General features: G+C 26.8%; 1 protein-coding gene and 2 long non-coding RNA genes across 3 annotated transcripts; all 3 read left to right on the top strand.

Moving 5' to 3' along the window:
* The first annotated feature begins 258 nt into the window (after positions 1-258).
* Positions 259-7,882, top strand: LOC148232802 (endoplasmic reticulum metallopeptidase 1-like). Its single transcript, XM_088190020.1, has 17 exons — positions 259-794; positions 855-1,034; positions 1,091-1,247; positions 1,335-1,462; positions 2,735-2,863; positions 2,928-3,042; positions 3,106-3,260; positions 3,337-3,481; positions 3,558-3,629; positions 3,696-3,752; positions 5,281-5,504; positions 5,571-5,751; positions 5,817-5,998; positions 6,061-6,216; positions 6,276-6,475; positions 6,540-6,834; positions 6,900-7,882. The coding sequence occupies exons 1-17, from the start codon at positions 510-512 to the stop codon at positions 7,068-7,070; spliced, it is 2,832 nt and encodes a 943-aa protein (XP_088046146.1). The 5' UTR covers positions 259-509; the 3' UTR covers positions 7,071-7,882.
* Positions 7,883-12,236: 4,354 nt separating this feature from the next.
* Positions 12,237-13,347, top strand: LOC148232801 (uncharacterized). Its single transcript, XR_015810527.1, has 6 exons — positions 12,237-12,384; positions 12,466-12,613; positions 12,673-12,708; positions 12,781-12,816; positions 12,886-13,109; positions 13,176-13,347. It is a non-coding gene; the product is annotated as an uncharacterized LOC148232801 (long non-coding RNA).
* Positions 13,348-13,491: 144 nt separating this feature from the next.
* Positions 13,492-18,109, top strand: LOC148232800 (uncharacterized). The gene is made up of 6 exons (XR_015810544.1): positions 13,492-13,605; positions 13,674-13,826; positions 13,888-14,087; positions 17,454-17,590; positions 17,658-17,830; positions 17,897-18,109. It is a non-coding gene; the product is annotated as an uncharacterized LOC148232800 (long non-coding RNA).
* The last annotated feature ends 310 nt before the right edge of the window (positions 18,110-18,419 follow it).

The following is an 18,419-nucleotide window of genomic DNA, read 5'->3' as shown; positions in this document are numbered from 1 at the left end:
CAAGTGGCAATAAACCTTGTAAATACAAGGTTCATTGCTACTAAGTTAAATTTACAGTTGACTTTACTTCAGCGATATTATATTTGTAATATCAATAAAAGAACATACATATGTACACATACATACATATGTGTACATTGATTGATTTTTATCAAGGTCATATATGTCATTGAAAATGATTCATTATCAATGAATGTTAAATAAAATAATAATAATGAATTAATTATTGCTTTTTTTATGTATTTGTAAATACTTTATTATTTCATATTTTTATATTTATTTTAATGCTTTGTAAATAAAATAATTCAGATATATCAAACCAACACGTATACAAGAATTTCATTTATATTTCAATGCCATAAATTTTGCGATTACAGTTTAATACCAGTAGCTAACTAATCATTAAAGCAATATAATATGAAAATAATGATAGATAATATTTTGTATATAACGCGCATTTATGGCTCATTTTTCGCTAGCACAATAATCTTTGCTTCCATCAACTGACAATGGAAGAAATAAATACAGAAATTCTAGAATATACTCAACCAAAGTTACAAACAAGTGGTTTTACATCAAAATACGCAATTAAAATGGAAGGAGAAGGTCTAGAAACGCAAGAAAAATCAGATGATTTTCAGCTAAAATCAAAACGGGATGGATATAGTACATCAAACGATAGCAAATTTTCGTGGTACTGGGCAATATTCGTTGTTCTTTCTGGATGTTTGCTTTATTATCTAATTCATTACAATGACTACATTTTACCGAAAGTTGTCACCAAGGATGATATTGTAAGTAAGTAGTTTTGCTTTAATATTTTTCTGATATTTTATTAATGTTTGATTCGATAGAAATCAGATCCATCATTGTTTAGTGGTGAGAATTCGAAAGAGTACTTAAAGAAAATCGTATCTTTGGGTCCTCGGACTTTTGGAAGCCAAACAACTCAGATATTAACGCCAGAATTTTTAAAAAAGGAGATTGATGATCTAATAAGTCAGGCGCAACCGTATCATTCAATTTATATGGAGGTATGTTTTTGTAATATACATTTATTTAGCACTTATAAAACTAAAAATAATTTTAGAAACAAATTGGAAACGGTGGAATTCGATATAATGACAAAATATCCTATATTAGTATATATGAAGATGTCAAAAATGTGATTGTGATGTTTGAAGGAACTGTAGGAAATCATAGTGTTTTGATAAATTGTCATTACGATACAGTGCCCGAAACTGAAGGTTAAAAGTGGCAAAAAATATTTTTTATCAATCGGTTATCTTCAATTTTATCTATATATCTTTTTAATTTTATGTCAAATATTTTAGGCGCTTCTGATGATGGAGTATCGTGTGCTGTTATGTTAGAAATGATTCGAGCTCTATCATCTGATTCAAAACGCTATCAACACAATATTGTATTTCTATTCAATGAAGCAGAAGAAGTTGATTTAATGGTATTTTAATATTCTATATTTATAAAACTATTTATTTATATGAACTGAATGAATAATAATCAACAACTAATTTTATCATTTTTTAAGGTAGTTCAAAATAAAGGTGCATAAGTTTTTATGAAATTTATTAGTTCAGGACAATTTATTTTATTATTTATAATATTAAAAAGCAAAGTTATAAAATTGTAAATTAAAATTATAAACAATTCAATATAATCATCATAAATAAAGATAATAATGTTTGTAGTATAATCATTTTCTAAATTTAGTACAAAAAAACTAATTTATTACTTTAGAACATCATTTTAAATATTAAGAATCAATTAAAAATTATTTTAAAATGTGATTAAAAATCATTTAATTAAAAATGATTTTAGAAGCATTTAACTACGTTATAATAATCGTTATTTTTTTTAATCTAGTAAAAAATTATGTTACAAATAATTAAATTTATTAGTTTATATTATTCTATAAAATATTATAAAGCAAAGTTAAATCATTGTTATCTTAGATTAAAAACAACTTATAATACTTAAATAAGTTTATATAATCAACTACGTTATAAATAATGTTGAATTATGTTTGTAGTTAATTCATTTTCTCAATCTAGTACACTATAAAGGTACACAACATTTTATTTTATTTATTAGTTCAGACCATTAATTTAAATTATTTAAAACAATAAAAACCAGAGTTAGATTATTGTTTATTAAAATTAAGAACAATCTGAATACATAATCCCATATATTCTACTTTAGTTTAATATTGTTTATAGTTTAATTATTTTCTAAATTTAGTACATAAAAAAGATACATATAATTTTATTTAATTAATTAGTTCAAAAAAATATTTTTCATTATATAATATATTAAAAAACAAAGTTAATTTATTGTTAATTAAGACTTAAAACAATTTAATTAAATAATCCCATAAAATTTAATTTAATAATCCCAAAATATTTCAGGAAAAAGTTTAATAATGTTTGTGGTTCAATTATTTTCTAAATCTAGTAGATAAAAAAGGTACACATAATTTTTTTTTTAATTTATTCTTTATTTATTAAAATATGTACTAAAATTATTATTACTTATTGAAATATGTTCTAAGAACATAGATTTTCAAGATAAGGACTAAACCTTTTTTAAATTTTGGGAAAGCTTAAGTTAAAATAGAAATTAAAAATATGTTTCTGAAGACCTTTCGCAAAACGCAAAATAATTTAACCATTTGCTACTTAACAGTATTATGACGGAAAAACTGTTTTGTTTCTAGGGTTCTCATTTATTTTTACAACATAAATGGAGCAAAAATGTAAAGGCTTTTATTAATTTGGAAGCTGCTGGTTCTGGAGGAAGACCAATAATGTTTCGATCGGGACCAAATAATGGCTGGCTGTTTAATGTACTTATATTAAATTAATCTACGATCTTAATTCTTAGTAACAACATTTATATTTTATGTTTAGTACTACGTTAAATACGCTAAAAATTCACATGCACTTGTACTCAATGAAGATCTATTTTTTCTGGTACCCTCAGATACTGATTTTAGAATTTTTACAACTATAGCAAACATTCCAGGTATGTTACAATTTTTCACTTGATAAATATGATTTGTTTGATTTATAAAAATACATTATTTAGGCTTGGATGTTGCATTTGCAAGAAACGGATACGTTTACCATACAAAATACGATAAAGAAGAATATGTATTAGCTGAAAATCACCAGTATTTGGGAGAGAATTATTTAGCAGTAGTCAGAGCTTTGGGTAATGCTAAAGAATTTTATAAAGACCATGTGAGATATTCTTTAATCCTTTAAGACGTCAATAATATCTGGGTTTAATAATATAATTTTAACAACATTTTTATAGATATCTGATGCAGAGGTCATTTATTACGATTATCTCGGATGGTTTATGATTAGCTATTCGTACAATGCCGGTGTTGCTTTAAACGTTATCGTTACTATTTTATTATTATTTAGCATTATCGTATTCATCGGCAGACTGATGAAATGTAAGATATCAACATATTTTGTGACAATCATATGATTTTTTAGTAATGCGTGTCTTTTGTATAATATAAAATATAGGGCGCTGGGTAACCGCTGCTACGAGATATAAATTGATTGGAAAAACAGTTAAAAATAGTAAAAATAAAGAGAGTGAGTAAAATAAAATTATATTTACTATTTATAACATATATGTTTTAAAAAAAATATTTGTTTTAGTTAATAAGGATGGAAAAGAGAATTATATGGAGACTTTCGATATGGGTGGGTCTAAATGTATGTATTATATTACATTACTTTTAACTTTTAACAAATTTAATTTATTTAAGAATGCTTTAAATCAGTAAATTATATACTGTGTATCATAATTTATGATAAAAATGAGAATAAAATAAAAGTATGAATATAGTTTTAATACAAAAAATATTAGAACAAGGAATTTTAATTAAAAATATTCTTGAATAGAATCGGCGATATTTAAAGACATTAAATTATTAGAAAAAATACAGCTAGAATCAAACTGTATTTAACATCATTTTGACATTTATTGAAAATCCCAAATATTCGTTTATGTAGTGCGCAAATTTACGCAGTAACGCGGTAACAGTCAAAAATGCACTAGGATCAACCGCATATCTCTCGGACGCGCATGTACGATCTCTTTCCATGTATATTGTAAATCGCATAGCGACGCAATGAATTGAATGTCTAATTTAAACCATTAAATTTAAAAATATATTCAAAAAAATCAGAATGAAGCAAAAATAATATTTAAAACCCAAAAAGTTAAGGGTCCGGTATTCATACATTCGCTAGTTATGCTACCTCACGACATATAGTATATTATAATATATATTGTAATAATTTCGTTTACTTCTGAAACATCAATAATTATTAATAATTTAATTATCATCTAAACTTTTTAAAGCATATGTACATAGTATATATAGGAATAATGAAATATTTTAATTATATATTATATAAGTTATAAATTTTAATTAAATATTATATTATATTAAAATAATTATTTTTACTTATAATATATAATAATTTATTAACATAAGAAATACAAATTTTAAATATTATTCAATACGTTATCTGCTTCACAAAGATAATGCACCAGCTAATACCACAGCTCTGGCTAAAAAATTGTAATTAAACTTATCTAATGAAGCTAGTCCTATTTTTATATAAAGAAATTAAATACTCCTTTAATTATTAATAATTAATTGTATACTATGTATCATAATCTATAATAAAAATGCTATTAAAATATAAGTATATTGTTAAAGCAAAAAAATATGAACGTAGATTTTCAAATAAAAATATTCTTTTAATTAAAAGCTGGAGTATGTTCACTCATAATTGTAAAGTTGTTGTAACAAATTTATTTATGATTTTTATAAAACGTATACTCGTTTACAAAAATAATCAAATATTAAAATTATAAATTGATTATAAATTTTTAATCAGAGTTTATAGTAAAATAATTATTTTTACTCAACATTATCAATCAATTATTTATATTAGAAAAGTAGTTTTAGAAATTAAAAATTGAATACATTATCTGCTTCACTACGATAATGCACCAGCTAACACCACAGCTTGTGCTAAAAAATTGGCAATTAATTTATTCAAAAAAATTAGTCCTATAAATTATATTATTTTTATTACATTACGTGCTGATTATTTATAAAAAATACAACAATATTTTATTAATTCATAAATAATAAGGATTAAATTATTTTAAATATTTTTTAGCTAAATTATGCTACTTTTTTATAGTATTATTATATTTTTACAGACGCACCTTTGATAGAATTCGGGATATTCACAGGCGCTAGATTACTCGGAATGTTCTCTGCCGCTGTTGTAACTATATTATTAAGTCTTATAATAGACACCGCTGCTAATCTGAAAATGCCTTGGTTCTCAAACGTATGGCTCATATTTCCCATATATTGGTGTCCATGTTTAGTGGTATACTCTTTGGTGCCCATTTTAATCGAAAATTATAGACTGAAAAAGGTAAACTTTCTACTTCAAATTACATTCAATCTAAATATTTTTTAATAGCTGCTTATAAATATTTAGAAACACATACCTTTATCTATTGCTTGCCAAATGAGCATACTGGCAGCTCAAGTACCTTTTATATTGCTCTTCTTCATCAGCACCTGTATTGGACTTAGATCTTCATCGCTTTTTTTCCTTCCAATGCTCACAGCAGTCATTGTCAATCTAATCACTCACTTAACTCCATTGTGTTACACAAGTAAGTTTAATTTATTTAATTTCAATAATAAATATTCTAGGCTTATCTTATTATTTGATTTTCAGCACATACATGGATTTGGGTGCATCTCATCTTACACATTCCTGCAACTCTTATGTCAATGTACACAATACTTTTTCTCTACGCTGTATTGATTCCAGTATGTGGCAGATCTGGTGTTGAAAATTCTGATTTGAAAATCGCTGTCGTTAGCGTTTTGTACTGCTTCTTAATCACTTACTTTTTAGTGAGTTGATAAAATATATTAGATGTAATTGTATTTTAGCTAAATTATTTATTATAAATCAGGTTCCTCTTATGTTAATGGCGAGAAGATCACAAATGGTTTATATCACACTATCTGCATTCTCAATATTTATGATCATCATATCTCTGACGACCAAAGTGGGACAACCATATCGAACAGGTCCCACTGATCCCACGCCACAAAGATATTGGATAATGGTGGTTATAAATATTAATTTTAATTAAATACATCATCTTATTTCATGCCATATTTTTAGCATACTACCCGCGAATTCAGAAACGAAACTGGACAAATTCGCAGATTCGAGAGCGGTTATGTTGTTATCAATTGGGATGCAAATGGTCCTCAGACAATACCTGAAAGTCAAAAAAATAACTTGATTTCTTTAGACAAAGATTGTTTGGAAGAACATTATTGTGGTGTTCCGCATTATTTTCGAAAAACTGTTTTATCTGGGTATTTATATATTTTACACTGAAATACATATTGATTAAATTATATTTTAATTTGATATTTATAGTCCTAAAAACAGTTGGATACCAGCTTTACCACCAATACATCCGATTCAAACCGATTTAACTTTGAAGAAGAGGAGTTGTGATCCATCTTTATTGATTTGTTCTTTAGCGTTTATTTTAAAAGGACCAGATCGGATGACGTTAACATTTGCATCAAAATATGGAGCTCATCTCATCGAATGGAATCTTCCCACAGAAGCGATTATGTCGGAAGAAAGAAATGGACGAGCACATTATTTTATTAGTATAGCTAGAGGAGATGTCACTAAAGAATTTGAAGTCAAGTTGAAATTTGAGGTAAGATAATTTTATTGTGAGGAAAATTATTGATATAATAATTAATACTATAAATTTAACCTCAGGTTACACAGAAACAATTGAACGGCGCACCTATTATAGATTTAGGTCTTTCTGGTCATAATGTTCATCATGAAAACTTAAGGACTGAGGCTTACAAAACATTTTTAAAATCATTTCCAGTATGGACCGACGTAATGGGATGGATTAGTGCATATAAAAGTTTCGTTTTCTAATTTTTATTTTGAATACAGTAAGATGACTTTAAACAAAATTGTATTATTTATATTACTATTAAATTCTTAGTTTTTTTTTGTAAACTGCGTTTATGATACATTTAAGAATTTTCAAGTTGTCTTTAATTATTATTTCCGAATCGATTCCAATTATTTTAGTGCCTTATTCATTATCGTCTATATGTATCTTGTTAATAAGCAGCGTGTAGTCACATGGTCAGCTGACTCCAGAGGTCGGTCGATGAGAAGATTTACTACTCGACAACTGGCCAGTTAGCGATATTTACATTAATATATCCCATATCATACGTAGATGTTATTAAAACAGCTATATGTTGATTAATCTTAACAGATCGTTATTCCAGAATTAGTGATTTTTTATGTTTCAAAAATTTTTGGTGATGCGGTCGTGGATAAAGACTATTTTTACCTACAAATATGATTTTTTTGGTAACTTGAACTTTATTGCTTTATTGAGCCTGTATATTTATAATCAGTAAGTTTTTAGTAAGCTAGATTTATGCTGCCTTTAAGAAACTTTAAGTAGCTCTATTACAATATTGATTTATTTGTTTTTATACGTTTGTTATCATTTCTGGTTCATTAATTTTGTTTTAACTATTCTTAATAAGAAAAAGTAGCGAGATTCTTCAGCAAAAATATATTTTTTACTGGTCCTTTTCCTCGTTTTAGCTCACATTGGATTATAAGGTCTAAGAGCTGGTATTTTTATTACATTGAGAGTTGTACTAATTATATTTGTATTTTCAAGTACTCAAAAATTAGTGAAGTGACTAATAAAAAATACACGTAATACTAGTGTACATAATTTATTTACCTTATGAGTTTTGTATAATAACCGATATATGAAATAATCGGCTGTAGCTGTTCGTTTTTCGTCTTAGTTCAGGTATACATCAGAACTGGTGCCAAATAAAATAAGTCGTAAAGCTAGATAGTTTCGAATTGTCTGTGTCGATATCAGGAAAAAACACTGTCCTTTGTTAGCTGGAAAAAAAATTGTAGTGACCCTAAAGTCAAAAAAAACAAAAGCAGCGCGCAGTCGCATGGTCAGCTGACTCTAAAGGTCGGTCGACGAGTGGTAAATCTCTTGTCGACCGACCAGTTATAGACGTTCATATTATATCTAATATCAGGTGTAGCTCTCAGTAAATAATGTGATTATCAGTGTGTAGTGAATGAATCAGTATTAAAAAAATATTATTGAGAAATTATGTATTGGCCCAATTAAATTTATTTTTATTTAAAGCAGGATTTTTAAACATATTTGTTCTATGGACATTTTTTATAGTCAGATAAATTTCAAATAAAACATAATTAATTAAGTTACAATTTTTTTTAATCTGAAAATCATAACTTGCAGGTTTCCCCGAGTGATACTACGAATGTGCTTATGTTATAGGCGTAAAACTGTTGTATATACTTGTAAAACATATAATAAATATTTTATAAATCTGTAAAATTCTTACATATGGTTTAGAAAAGAGGATGCATACATAACTTAACAAAAAACCATTATATACAAGCATGAAATGACCTAACAGACACAAAAAGCTGGACTTTTTGGGTTTAGTAAAAGGGAATACCTCTAATAAGAGTAAAATATGTTTAATATTATTTAAATAGTAAAAAATATTTGCAGGCTACTGGGCGAAATCCTGAGAGCCAAATGATATACTAAAAAAAATTATAAGGGTGCTTTTAATATTATCGAATGGAAATTATCCACTTTACAGATAAGCTTTTCTCCCAATTTTTTTAAATGCAACATTTGATATTACATTATTTTTCAGTTAAACAAATTTTTAGTTTTCTGTACACATTTTTATTATTTATTATTAACAATGCTGTAAATCACTTTTTTATATTTAATTGCTTCATACAATCATTTGTAGGTATCTAATATTATATTTAAAATAATAAAACACTTTTTTTATCAGTATGTCAATATATTCATATTGTTGCAAAATTTGTGTGTAAAAACATTGAGGTAAGTCTATTTTTCTTATTAGTGTGTTTTTTTTATTAAAAATTAGGATACTTTTGATATACTATCTGTTTAAAAAAACTGTTATTAAGAGATGTATCGTGAATTTATATTATTAAAAATATATTTATTCCGTTACTTTTGCATAGCAACTGATAAAATGTTGCATGTCTTGATGAATATTAATTATTTTATAATTATTTTGCTGTGATTATTAACAATAATCGGGAATAAGAACATATCAGAACGAGCACTTGTCCTAGCAGCATCTTCACAAAGGGCATTGAAAAAGTAAGAGCAATTTCATTAAAAATATATTGAAATAAATTTGTTTGGTCTTCTAATCATATGTACCAATTAGTTACATATTTAAGCTTTACAAAGAAACGCCGCTATGGTGACTATTTTAAAAATGGAAACAGGTCCAGATTTTAAATATAAACACAAAAAAAGTATAGAGAATATATCATGGAAATGGCCCATATATATAATAGTATTTTATTGTCTTCTTTATTACTGTGTGTACTATAATGATACCATTCTACCAAATACTGTTACATTGTCAGATATTGTAAGTTACCATGATTTAAATATATTGTGTTGTAAACAATAAATATTCATTACAATAATTTTTAAAAATCAGGAATATAATCCACAATTATTCAGCGGAGACAATTCTAAGATTTATCTACAAAAGTTAACTGCTGTGGGTCCAAGAGCTTTCGGAAGTGAAACGGAAATGTTGGCCGCTGAATTCATAGTAAAAGAAGTCGAGGAAATTATAAAACAGTCGCATGAATCTCAATCTATTATTATAGAGGTATTTTTATGCTAATCTGTATTTTATTTTTATTATTTATTAAAAAAATATATTAATTATTTTAGAGACAATTTGGAAATGGTTCATTTTTCCTGGAATATGAAAAACCTTTTACAAATGTATACAATAACATTCAAAATGTGATAGTGATGATTGAAGGCAGTGAGGGTAAAAATAGCATTATGATGAATGGACATTTTGATACTGTGCCTGAAGTCGAAGGTAAGCTTCGTGTATAATTTCTAATTTTTCTTAATTAGAATTATTTACAAATGATTTTCTCTTACATAATATATATATAATAGAAGTTCTGGTTTTTAATTTTTAAATATGTTATATACCTGATTTTTGGAGTCAAAAAAATCAGATCAATTATTTTTTAACATTAGCACCGTTAAAAAAAATATTTTGTGTTGATTTTAAGTAATAGAACATATGTACGTATCTCCTATTTTCATATGTATACCTTATGTTTTTTACGCACGTAAGAAATTTTAATATTTTTTTTTTCATATACTATCATATAAATTATTATATTTTTAATAACCACATATTTTTATTAATATAAATATGTGCAAAAAATTATAATGTAATTTAAACTTGCTTTATAAAATCCTGAATTTTTTATCTTATTTTAATCACTTACATAATTTTTTTATTTATCGAAATAATAAATATAAAGCAGGAGGATCTCAAATCTTTATGGAAATGGGCTTGCTATAAGCAATTGCCTTTCAGTGTAAAGAAATTTCACACAATTTCATTTTCAAGGTCGTCGATGCCGGCAAAATATTTCTACCATCTCGGCGGATGTATTCTAGACAGATTTTCTTTTAATAATGATTTAGGTGTGCCTTTTGAAGAACGTTGGAAATTTAGCAAACACATTGCAGATACAGCAGATCATTAAAAATGCTCAGTCTTATCTTAATAAATAGTTTTCCAGTGATTTTATTCTGGGAGCGCTGGAATACATTTTTTTGTCAACTCGCAGAAATGTTTAATTATATCAACACTTCTGGAAATTGCTCAAAAGCATCGTAGACAACCCTTCGGTGCTCGAGCAGCTCCAAATGTGGGCTCCGGAAGGTGGTTATAGTTCTCGGTCGCGTCCACTGTTCTTGCCGGTAAAGTCTAGAACTGTAGAACTTGCAAACTCTTCTCTGGCAAAGGCCGTTCATCTGCTCAATACTGTGCATAGAGTTATTGACATGCGGGATAATGAACACCTGTTGAGGTGATTAGTGTCTGTTACTTTATCTTGTTTTTTATTTTTTCTTATGTGTGTGTGTATGTGTTCGTATATGAATTTGTATGTATTTTTAAATTGTAATATATTTAATATTTTTGGCAGTCGTGATGCATTAGGTTAACTTGTGAGGTTTTTGTTCGGTATTTTTTCAAACACATTTTCGTTTCTATCAATTTTTAAAGTATTTAAAGTTTTCAGTGGATCATTTTCTGGTTCATTGCAAGTACTTTAAATTAATATGTAAAAAAGATTTCTCAGAGTGGTGTTCACATCCTGAAACTGATTTTGTCACCGGAGTACATGATTTAATAGCATAATATTCTGACTTTTGACTAAAAGCTTTTCGACCGTTTTGAGATCTGCAGATTTAATCCATCCATTCACTTTATAACCCAAGATTAAATATTTATTATATGGAAGTTCATTAAAGAGTTTTATTTTCCACATCTATAATAAATATGTTTTCATATCAATTGAAATATGGGAATACAATTTTTTAAATAAGTTTTACAAAATAGGAGCTGGAGATGATGGAATAGCATGTGCTGTAATGCTGGAAACAATAAGAGCACTCTCTAACTCTCCAAAAAGATTTTCACATAATATAATATTCTTATTTAACGGAGCCAAAGAAATGGCACTACAGGTACTATTTTATTTTGATATAAAACATTTACAGTATTTTAAATCAATACTTCATCATATAGGGAGCACATTTATTTTTACAACACAAATGGAGCAAGGAAGTGAGAGCTTTCATCAATTTAGATGCTGCTGGATCAGGAGGAAAAGAAGTGCTCTTCCGAACTAGTCCTGGAAGTTCTTGGGTGTTTGATGTAAGTAAATATTTTTTTATGACTCAAAAAGGAAGTATACTTAAAAACATATTTGCTTTATTTTAGTATTATGCAAAGAATGCACCTCATCCTTATGGTTTCGTACTTTTGGAAGAACTCTTTCAATCCGGTTTAATTCCATCAGATTCAGATTTTCGAATATTTAGAGATTTCGGAAACATTCCAGGTATTTCAAAAGTATTTTTTTTAATCTGTAGATATTTTAAAACTTGTATATTTTAGGGTTTGATTTAGCATTCAGTAAGAATGGATATGTTTATCATTCAAAATACGATGCAGAATATAGGATATCACCAAACTCACATCAACACGTTGGTGACAATGTATATGCTGTAATTAAAGCATTAGCAGAAGCCCCAGAATTTGATATACCTAATGTAAGAATTTGTTTATTTATACAAAAATATTTATGTAAAAGTGTAATGTATCATAATTTGATAATACTGTAAAAATTTTAGTTTAAAACAAATAGCACAGCAATATTCTACGATTTTATTGGATTGATATTTTTCAACTACTCCATTTCAATATCAATAGGCTTAGCTTTAATAGCCATATTGTTTTTAGTCATTAGTATTATAATATTTTTCATAACAGGATTAGAAGGTAAGTTCAATTAATTTTTTTTTATTATAAATTTGTATTAAATAAATATTCAATTTTAGAATCCACGTCGATTAAATACAAATTATGCTTAGAAAGTATGTAGTTTATTTATTTGTATTTTTAAACATTTAATCCATTTAATACTATCATAAATTTATTTATTACAGAAGGATCAAAATCACAAATAGACAGATCCTTAAAACGTATAGTAAAATTTTAAATTATGTTTTATTGACTTTTGATTTTTTATTAAAAAAATATTAATATAACAGAATCAGCAATCTTCGAAATGGTCATCATCATTTTAACTAGAATATCTGCTATAATAATCGGAACTTATGCTACGATAACAGTTGCTCTTTATATCAACTCTGCAGCCCCCCTAAAAATGCCTTGGTTCTCAAACGTCTACCTAATATTTCCATTATACTGGTGTCCCTTAATGGTGGCTTATAGTCTAACGCCTGTATCAGTGAATTTTTTCAGAACTAGTAGGGTATGTTTTTTTTATATATTGCATATATTTATAAATAAATATTGAAATATTTTTATGTAATTACAGCATATGCTTGCAACAACAACAATAATAAAAATGCACATCATAGCTTCTCAAATATTATACATGTGCATATTGTTCTACATGATATGCAACGGCATCAAATCTTCCTTTATAATTTTATGGCCAGTTATGACTTTCGGAATTTTCAACTTGATCATTAGTATAATTAATACGAAATACACAAGTAATCAACTTTATCTCAAAATTTTTAATTAAGAAGTGACTTATTTTAGTAAATAATAAAATTTCAGCATCTAGATGGATCTGGTACTATTTTTTGATAAACATACCATCAACTTTACTATCTTTCTATTTAATCGAAATAGGATATTCGACAATAATACCAGCTTTTGGTCGTTCTGGTGTTATAAATGCCGATCTCAATATAGCTTTATACACATCAATCGTTGGCATTTTTATTCTGAGTATTTATGTAAGAACACTTTTATTTGATGTACTATAATATTATTAAATATATCACGATACAATTTAAATCAACAGGAACCATTTATGCTGATGGTTAAAAAGCCGCAACTAGTATATAGCATATTGACTACAATTTGCTTATTAACTATCAGTATATCTTTAACTACTCGAATTGGACATCCTTATAAATCTGGAATAGATGCAGCGCCTCAAAAATATTTTATTTTTGTATGTTTTATTTTGTTGTTGTAATGTTTGCTTCATATTAATTATTTTTATGGTGTTGTAGCATTCCACTAGAACATTTTGGACTTTTGAAAATGAAATAAGGCGTGTGGTACATGGATATTTTGTGTTAAACCAGGATGGAAACAGTCCTACAACTATTCCATCGCAGTACAAAGAAAATATGACATCACTGAAAAATGACTGTGAAACGGAATTTTATTGTGGTCTTCCACTTTTAATGACTAGGAGTGCATCTTATAGGTTAGATTTTCTTATTTTTTAAAAAAAAAATTTTTTTTTATAATATAAAAATAAATATTAAAAAAATAATATACATACATACTAGGCATTCTGTTTTCTCGATGATTTTCATTTCTCAAGAAATCAAAATCATCGAGAAATTTCAATTTTTTATCAATGAAAAAATGTATGTATTACAGTAAAATATTGCAGATACATTTTTATATATTATTCTTAAAATAACCCTTTAAAAAACACATGCCATATAAAGTAGAATCAAACATCCTCGTTCTTTTTATTATTAAAAAAATTTCGGCCGTAGAAAAATATGTTTATATTATTACATTTTTAGATTTAGTAAGCATTTAGTTTAAGTAACTTAATTTTTTAATTATATTTCGATTCAACTGAATTCATTATTTAAATTATCTACAACCTCTATGCAAATATTAATGTGTCGTCCGCAAACAGATGTATATCATTAACATATATATAAGTAATGGTCCCAATTAAGACCCTTGTGGTACACCGTGAGATATTATTTTATCTTTCGAATACGCATAATTTATTTTAACTTCTCGCTTACTATTTTTTTAATAATTATTAAACCATCTTAAAAATATTTCACTTATACGAATATTCTTCTACCTATTGTTTCAAAAGCTCTCTTGAAATCTAAGAAAACTGTTCCAATGATTTTGCTTGCGTCCTTGACTAACAAATAATCATTTATAACTACTTGTAATGCAGTTTCATTTGAATTTAGAATTTATCTAAGTTATTTTTAAATATTTAATGATTACTGAACCTAACTAAAAACAGATCAACTATTTTTTGTGGTTTATGTTTAAGTATCGTGATTTTGTATATTTTGTAATGCACACGTAGTACTGTATTAAAATAGATATATGTAAATTAAGTGTCAGTATCGGATGACATTGTTGAATGCGAATGATGTTTAACATACCCTTAAAAATATTTCCTTCGATCAGCATAAAAAAAATGACAGATCAAGTCGTATAATTGAACTCCGTTCTCAATATTGTCATTAATAATTTTATAAAAACTACAATAAAAGTGTGATAAATCACATTGATTACATTTTAACTGTCCTGCTTCTTAAAAAATCACGGTAGTTAAAATGCAAATAAAATCTATTACTAAAAAAGCACTACAAGAAAAATACATAGAAACGGTATTATGAAATATTTACATTTTTAGTATCGGTGAAAAAATGAAATAAATAAAAAGTATTCGCCATGGTGGATTATTAAAAAAAAATTAATGTTTGCTACTGAATTTTATTTATAAACAAAATTTGCTATATATTGTCGATCTATTGCTTAAGATTTTTTATTTTATGCCAACAAACGATTTTCATGGTGATGAGGAAATAGATACGAACTAGCGTAGCGTACAGAGTCCGAATCGCTAATGTTTTTTTGAAGTAGCACGCGCTCCGCATAACGAAGCTGAGCATCTTCGACGCTTCATAATAAATGTTGGCAAAATGCATCAGCAGTATCATCTGCGAAGGTTACGAAAGTTATCTCGCAAATGCTCTACAGGTACAGCACTGAACCTAGAGCACTATTTATTTTTAATTTAACCCATCTGTTTGTCTTATTTTAAATACTCTGTATGACCCACAGATATCTTCATATTGTGTCACACATTATCAAAGTGTTATTTTATCGTTACCATTTTTTTTTTTTAAATTCTTTATGTCAAACCAAACATTTTAAATAAATGTCCACTTCGATTTAAAATATTAATTCATATTAATTATTTTGGTAGATTAGGGGTATTAAGGGTTATCTCGATTGATTAACTTTAACTCTTGTTATTTCAAGTTGAAATCTAAAAAGTATGGAAGTCAGGACTTCCACCAGAATAAAACCAGGCGCGTACGGTGAGGTATTATCCCTTTCGCTCGCTCGCGTGTTAAGTGACGAGAGTAAGTGAGAGATAAGAGTGGAAAGGTATAGTCCGTTCAAGATATGAACGCTCATCGTCACATTATTAGTGAGAAAATATAATAGGGTGAACATGTAAAATTACAAGTGCAATTAATTTTTAGTTTTTTAATTTAATTTGTTGAGGAAAGTGTGAAATATCACTTTCTTATTTATTTTGTTTATTTATATTCATATTTAACTCAAAAACATGAGAGCAGTTTTGGTATCACTCTCCAGGTTAAATATCTGTTCAATATAATTTTTTTTAAAATACCAATAGAATATTACAGGAATTGTTTTATTGATTACAAAATACCACAACATGACAATAATTTATAATAAAAATATAACACATTATTATTTTGAATTCAATTTCCAACGTATGGTCACCCTGCATTTAAAACAGCCCTGATTTATTATTGGTAATGTTCTCCTATCGGTGTAAACAAATTCGCGGAAAACTGTGTATGTATGCATGCATGCGTACACTCACCCTTATTTTTAACACAATCTTGGATGGACTATACGCGCCTGGATAAAACGATGTTCTGGCTTATGTTTATATTATATGTTGTAACCTGACAGGTGTAAGCCCAATGCGTTACAGCGAGGTAAATCTGTCATAAATATCAGACTGAAAGTCTGGAAATCGTATAATTTTTAATCATCGTATCGTATAATTGAAATAGCATATTTCTATAAATAAAAAAAAATCTGAATTACCAAACGATATTTTTATATAGACAGTTGTTTCATATTTATAATAAAATAATATCAAATTTATATAATTTAATGTTTTATAATACACCTATTTTTACAATATAAAAAAGTAGATATTTTTGTATTTTCTTAATTTTTAAATTAAAACTACAGAGCCAAGTTTTAATTTAAAAATTACAGAAATAAATAAAAATGTATTTGTAAAGCATTAATTTATTTTCTTGACCGCGCGTTTCAATGAACACAATACATTGTCTAGTGGTGATAAATGGTTATAGAAGTTTTGTTTATAGATATCATGGTTTTCTAGTATAAAATTTAAACTCTTTGAAATCAATATGATTAGTTGAATGTTTGTACGACAAATGTAATTTTTTTAGAAATAGTAAATAATAAGGCGTTAATTAAATACAAAAATACGCCTTTTACCTTTTTAAAGTATGTAAGATCTCCTACAAAAGTATATTTTTTAATCGCTATTAATTAATTTTATTATTGTAATAATCATTTTACTTATTGCCAGATGTATCTAAATACAACAGAATGACAAGATAAGTTTTATTTATGATATTTTGTCAGATCAAGTTTTCAACATTTATCTATCATGACAATCTATTGGTGAATTTAAAAGCAGCACAATTTATAATGTTATAAAAGATTTTATCTAATATATAGCTTATAAAAAATAAAAATGTTGTAAATGTTTCAGTGCCAATAGCCACTGGATACCTGCTGAACCACCGATATTTCCAAATAAAACGGAAATAATTCTCAAAAATAATAAAAACAACAACAGAAACTGTGATAATACTACTTCGATATGCAAATTCACATTCCTGCTAAAAGGTTATATATCTAATAATTAATAAAATATAACGATTTTTATAATTATTTTTTTATAAAATATATTTAGGACCTGATCGACTGACGTTTACCTTCGCTCCAAAATATGGAGCTTCACTGTTAGACTGGAGTTTATCTGCAGTGCCAGTATATGCAGATATGCTCAATGGAATGCCAATGTACTTTGTACATATCACCACAAGAGATACATCGAAAACTTTCAATATAACTCTATATTTTGAGGTATTTTATATGATTAAAAAGAATGTAAATTTTGTGTTATTAATTTTAAATTATATTCAATTCAAGGTTTCGCCTGAACAAATCCAGGGAAAACCAATTGTGGAAGTTGGCTTAGCTGGCAATCATGCTCATCATGAAAGTTATAGAACTAAAAGTTTTCAAGCGTTTCTAGATAGTCTTCCAGAATATACTGATAAAACAGGATATATAAGTGAATATAAATATCATGTGTTCTAATTTTAATAAGATAATTCAAAATTTTAATTTATGTAATATAATTTAATGTTGAATAATAAAATAATTTTATTTAATTATTTGTCTTTTAAAATAGTTCTCTTAACTTCAGTTGTCATCGCATCACATAATTTATAGCGCATAGGATTGTGGAGCTTATATGGTCAGTTAATACGCATTAACCATGAGAAAAGGACTTGTCGCATATACGTGTTAAAAGCGCAATAAATACAAATACTTTTATACGTTCCTAGGACTGTATTAAGAAGTACGGTAAGCTGAATTAAAAGAAGCCACATATCCACATGTTCAAATTTTAATGGAAATAAACAAATATAATTCTAGAGCTGATTCA

The sequence above is a fragment of the Plectrocnemia conspersa genome, unplaced genomic scaffold (assembly GCF_051122295.1).
Source record: "Plectrocnemia conspersa isolate PC_06_02 unplaced genomic scaffold, ASM5112229v1 ptg000008l, whole genome shotgun sequence".
In the NCBI taxonomy this organism is placed as follows: Eukaryota; Metazoa; Arthropoda; class Insecta; order Trichoptera; family Polycentropodidae; genus Plectrocnemia; species Plectrocnemia conspersa.
Note: the sequence above shows the minus strand (reverse complement) of the source record. Positions and strands in the feature narration are given on the sequence as shown.

Coding starts and splice junctions, on each gene's coding strand:
- LOC148232802 (XM_088190020.1), top strand. CDS start 510: ATGGAAGAAATAAATACAGAAATTCTAGAATATACTCAACCAAAGTTA. Junction 1,248..1,334: donor TACAGTGCCCGAAACTGAAG/GTTAAAAGTGGC, acceptor CAAATATTTTAG/GCGCTTCTGATGATGGAGTA. Junction 5,752..5,816: donor AACTCCATTGTGTTACACAA/GTAAGTTTAATT, acceptor TTTGATTTTCAG/CACATACATGGATTTGGGTG.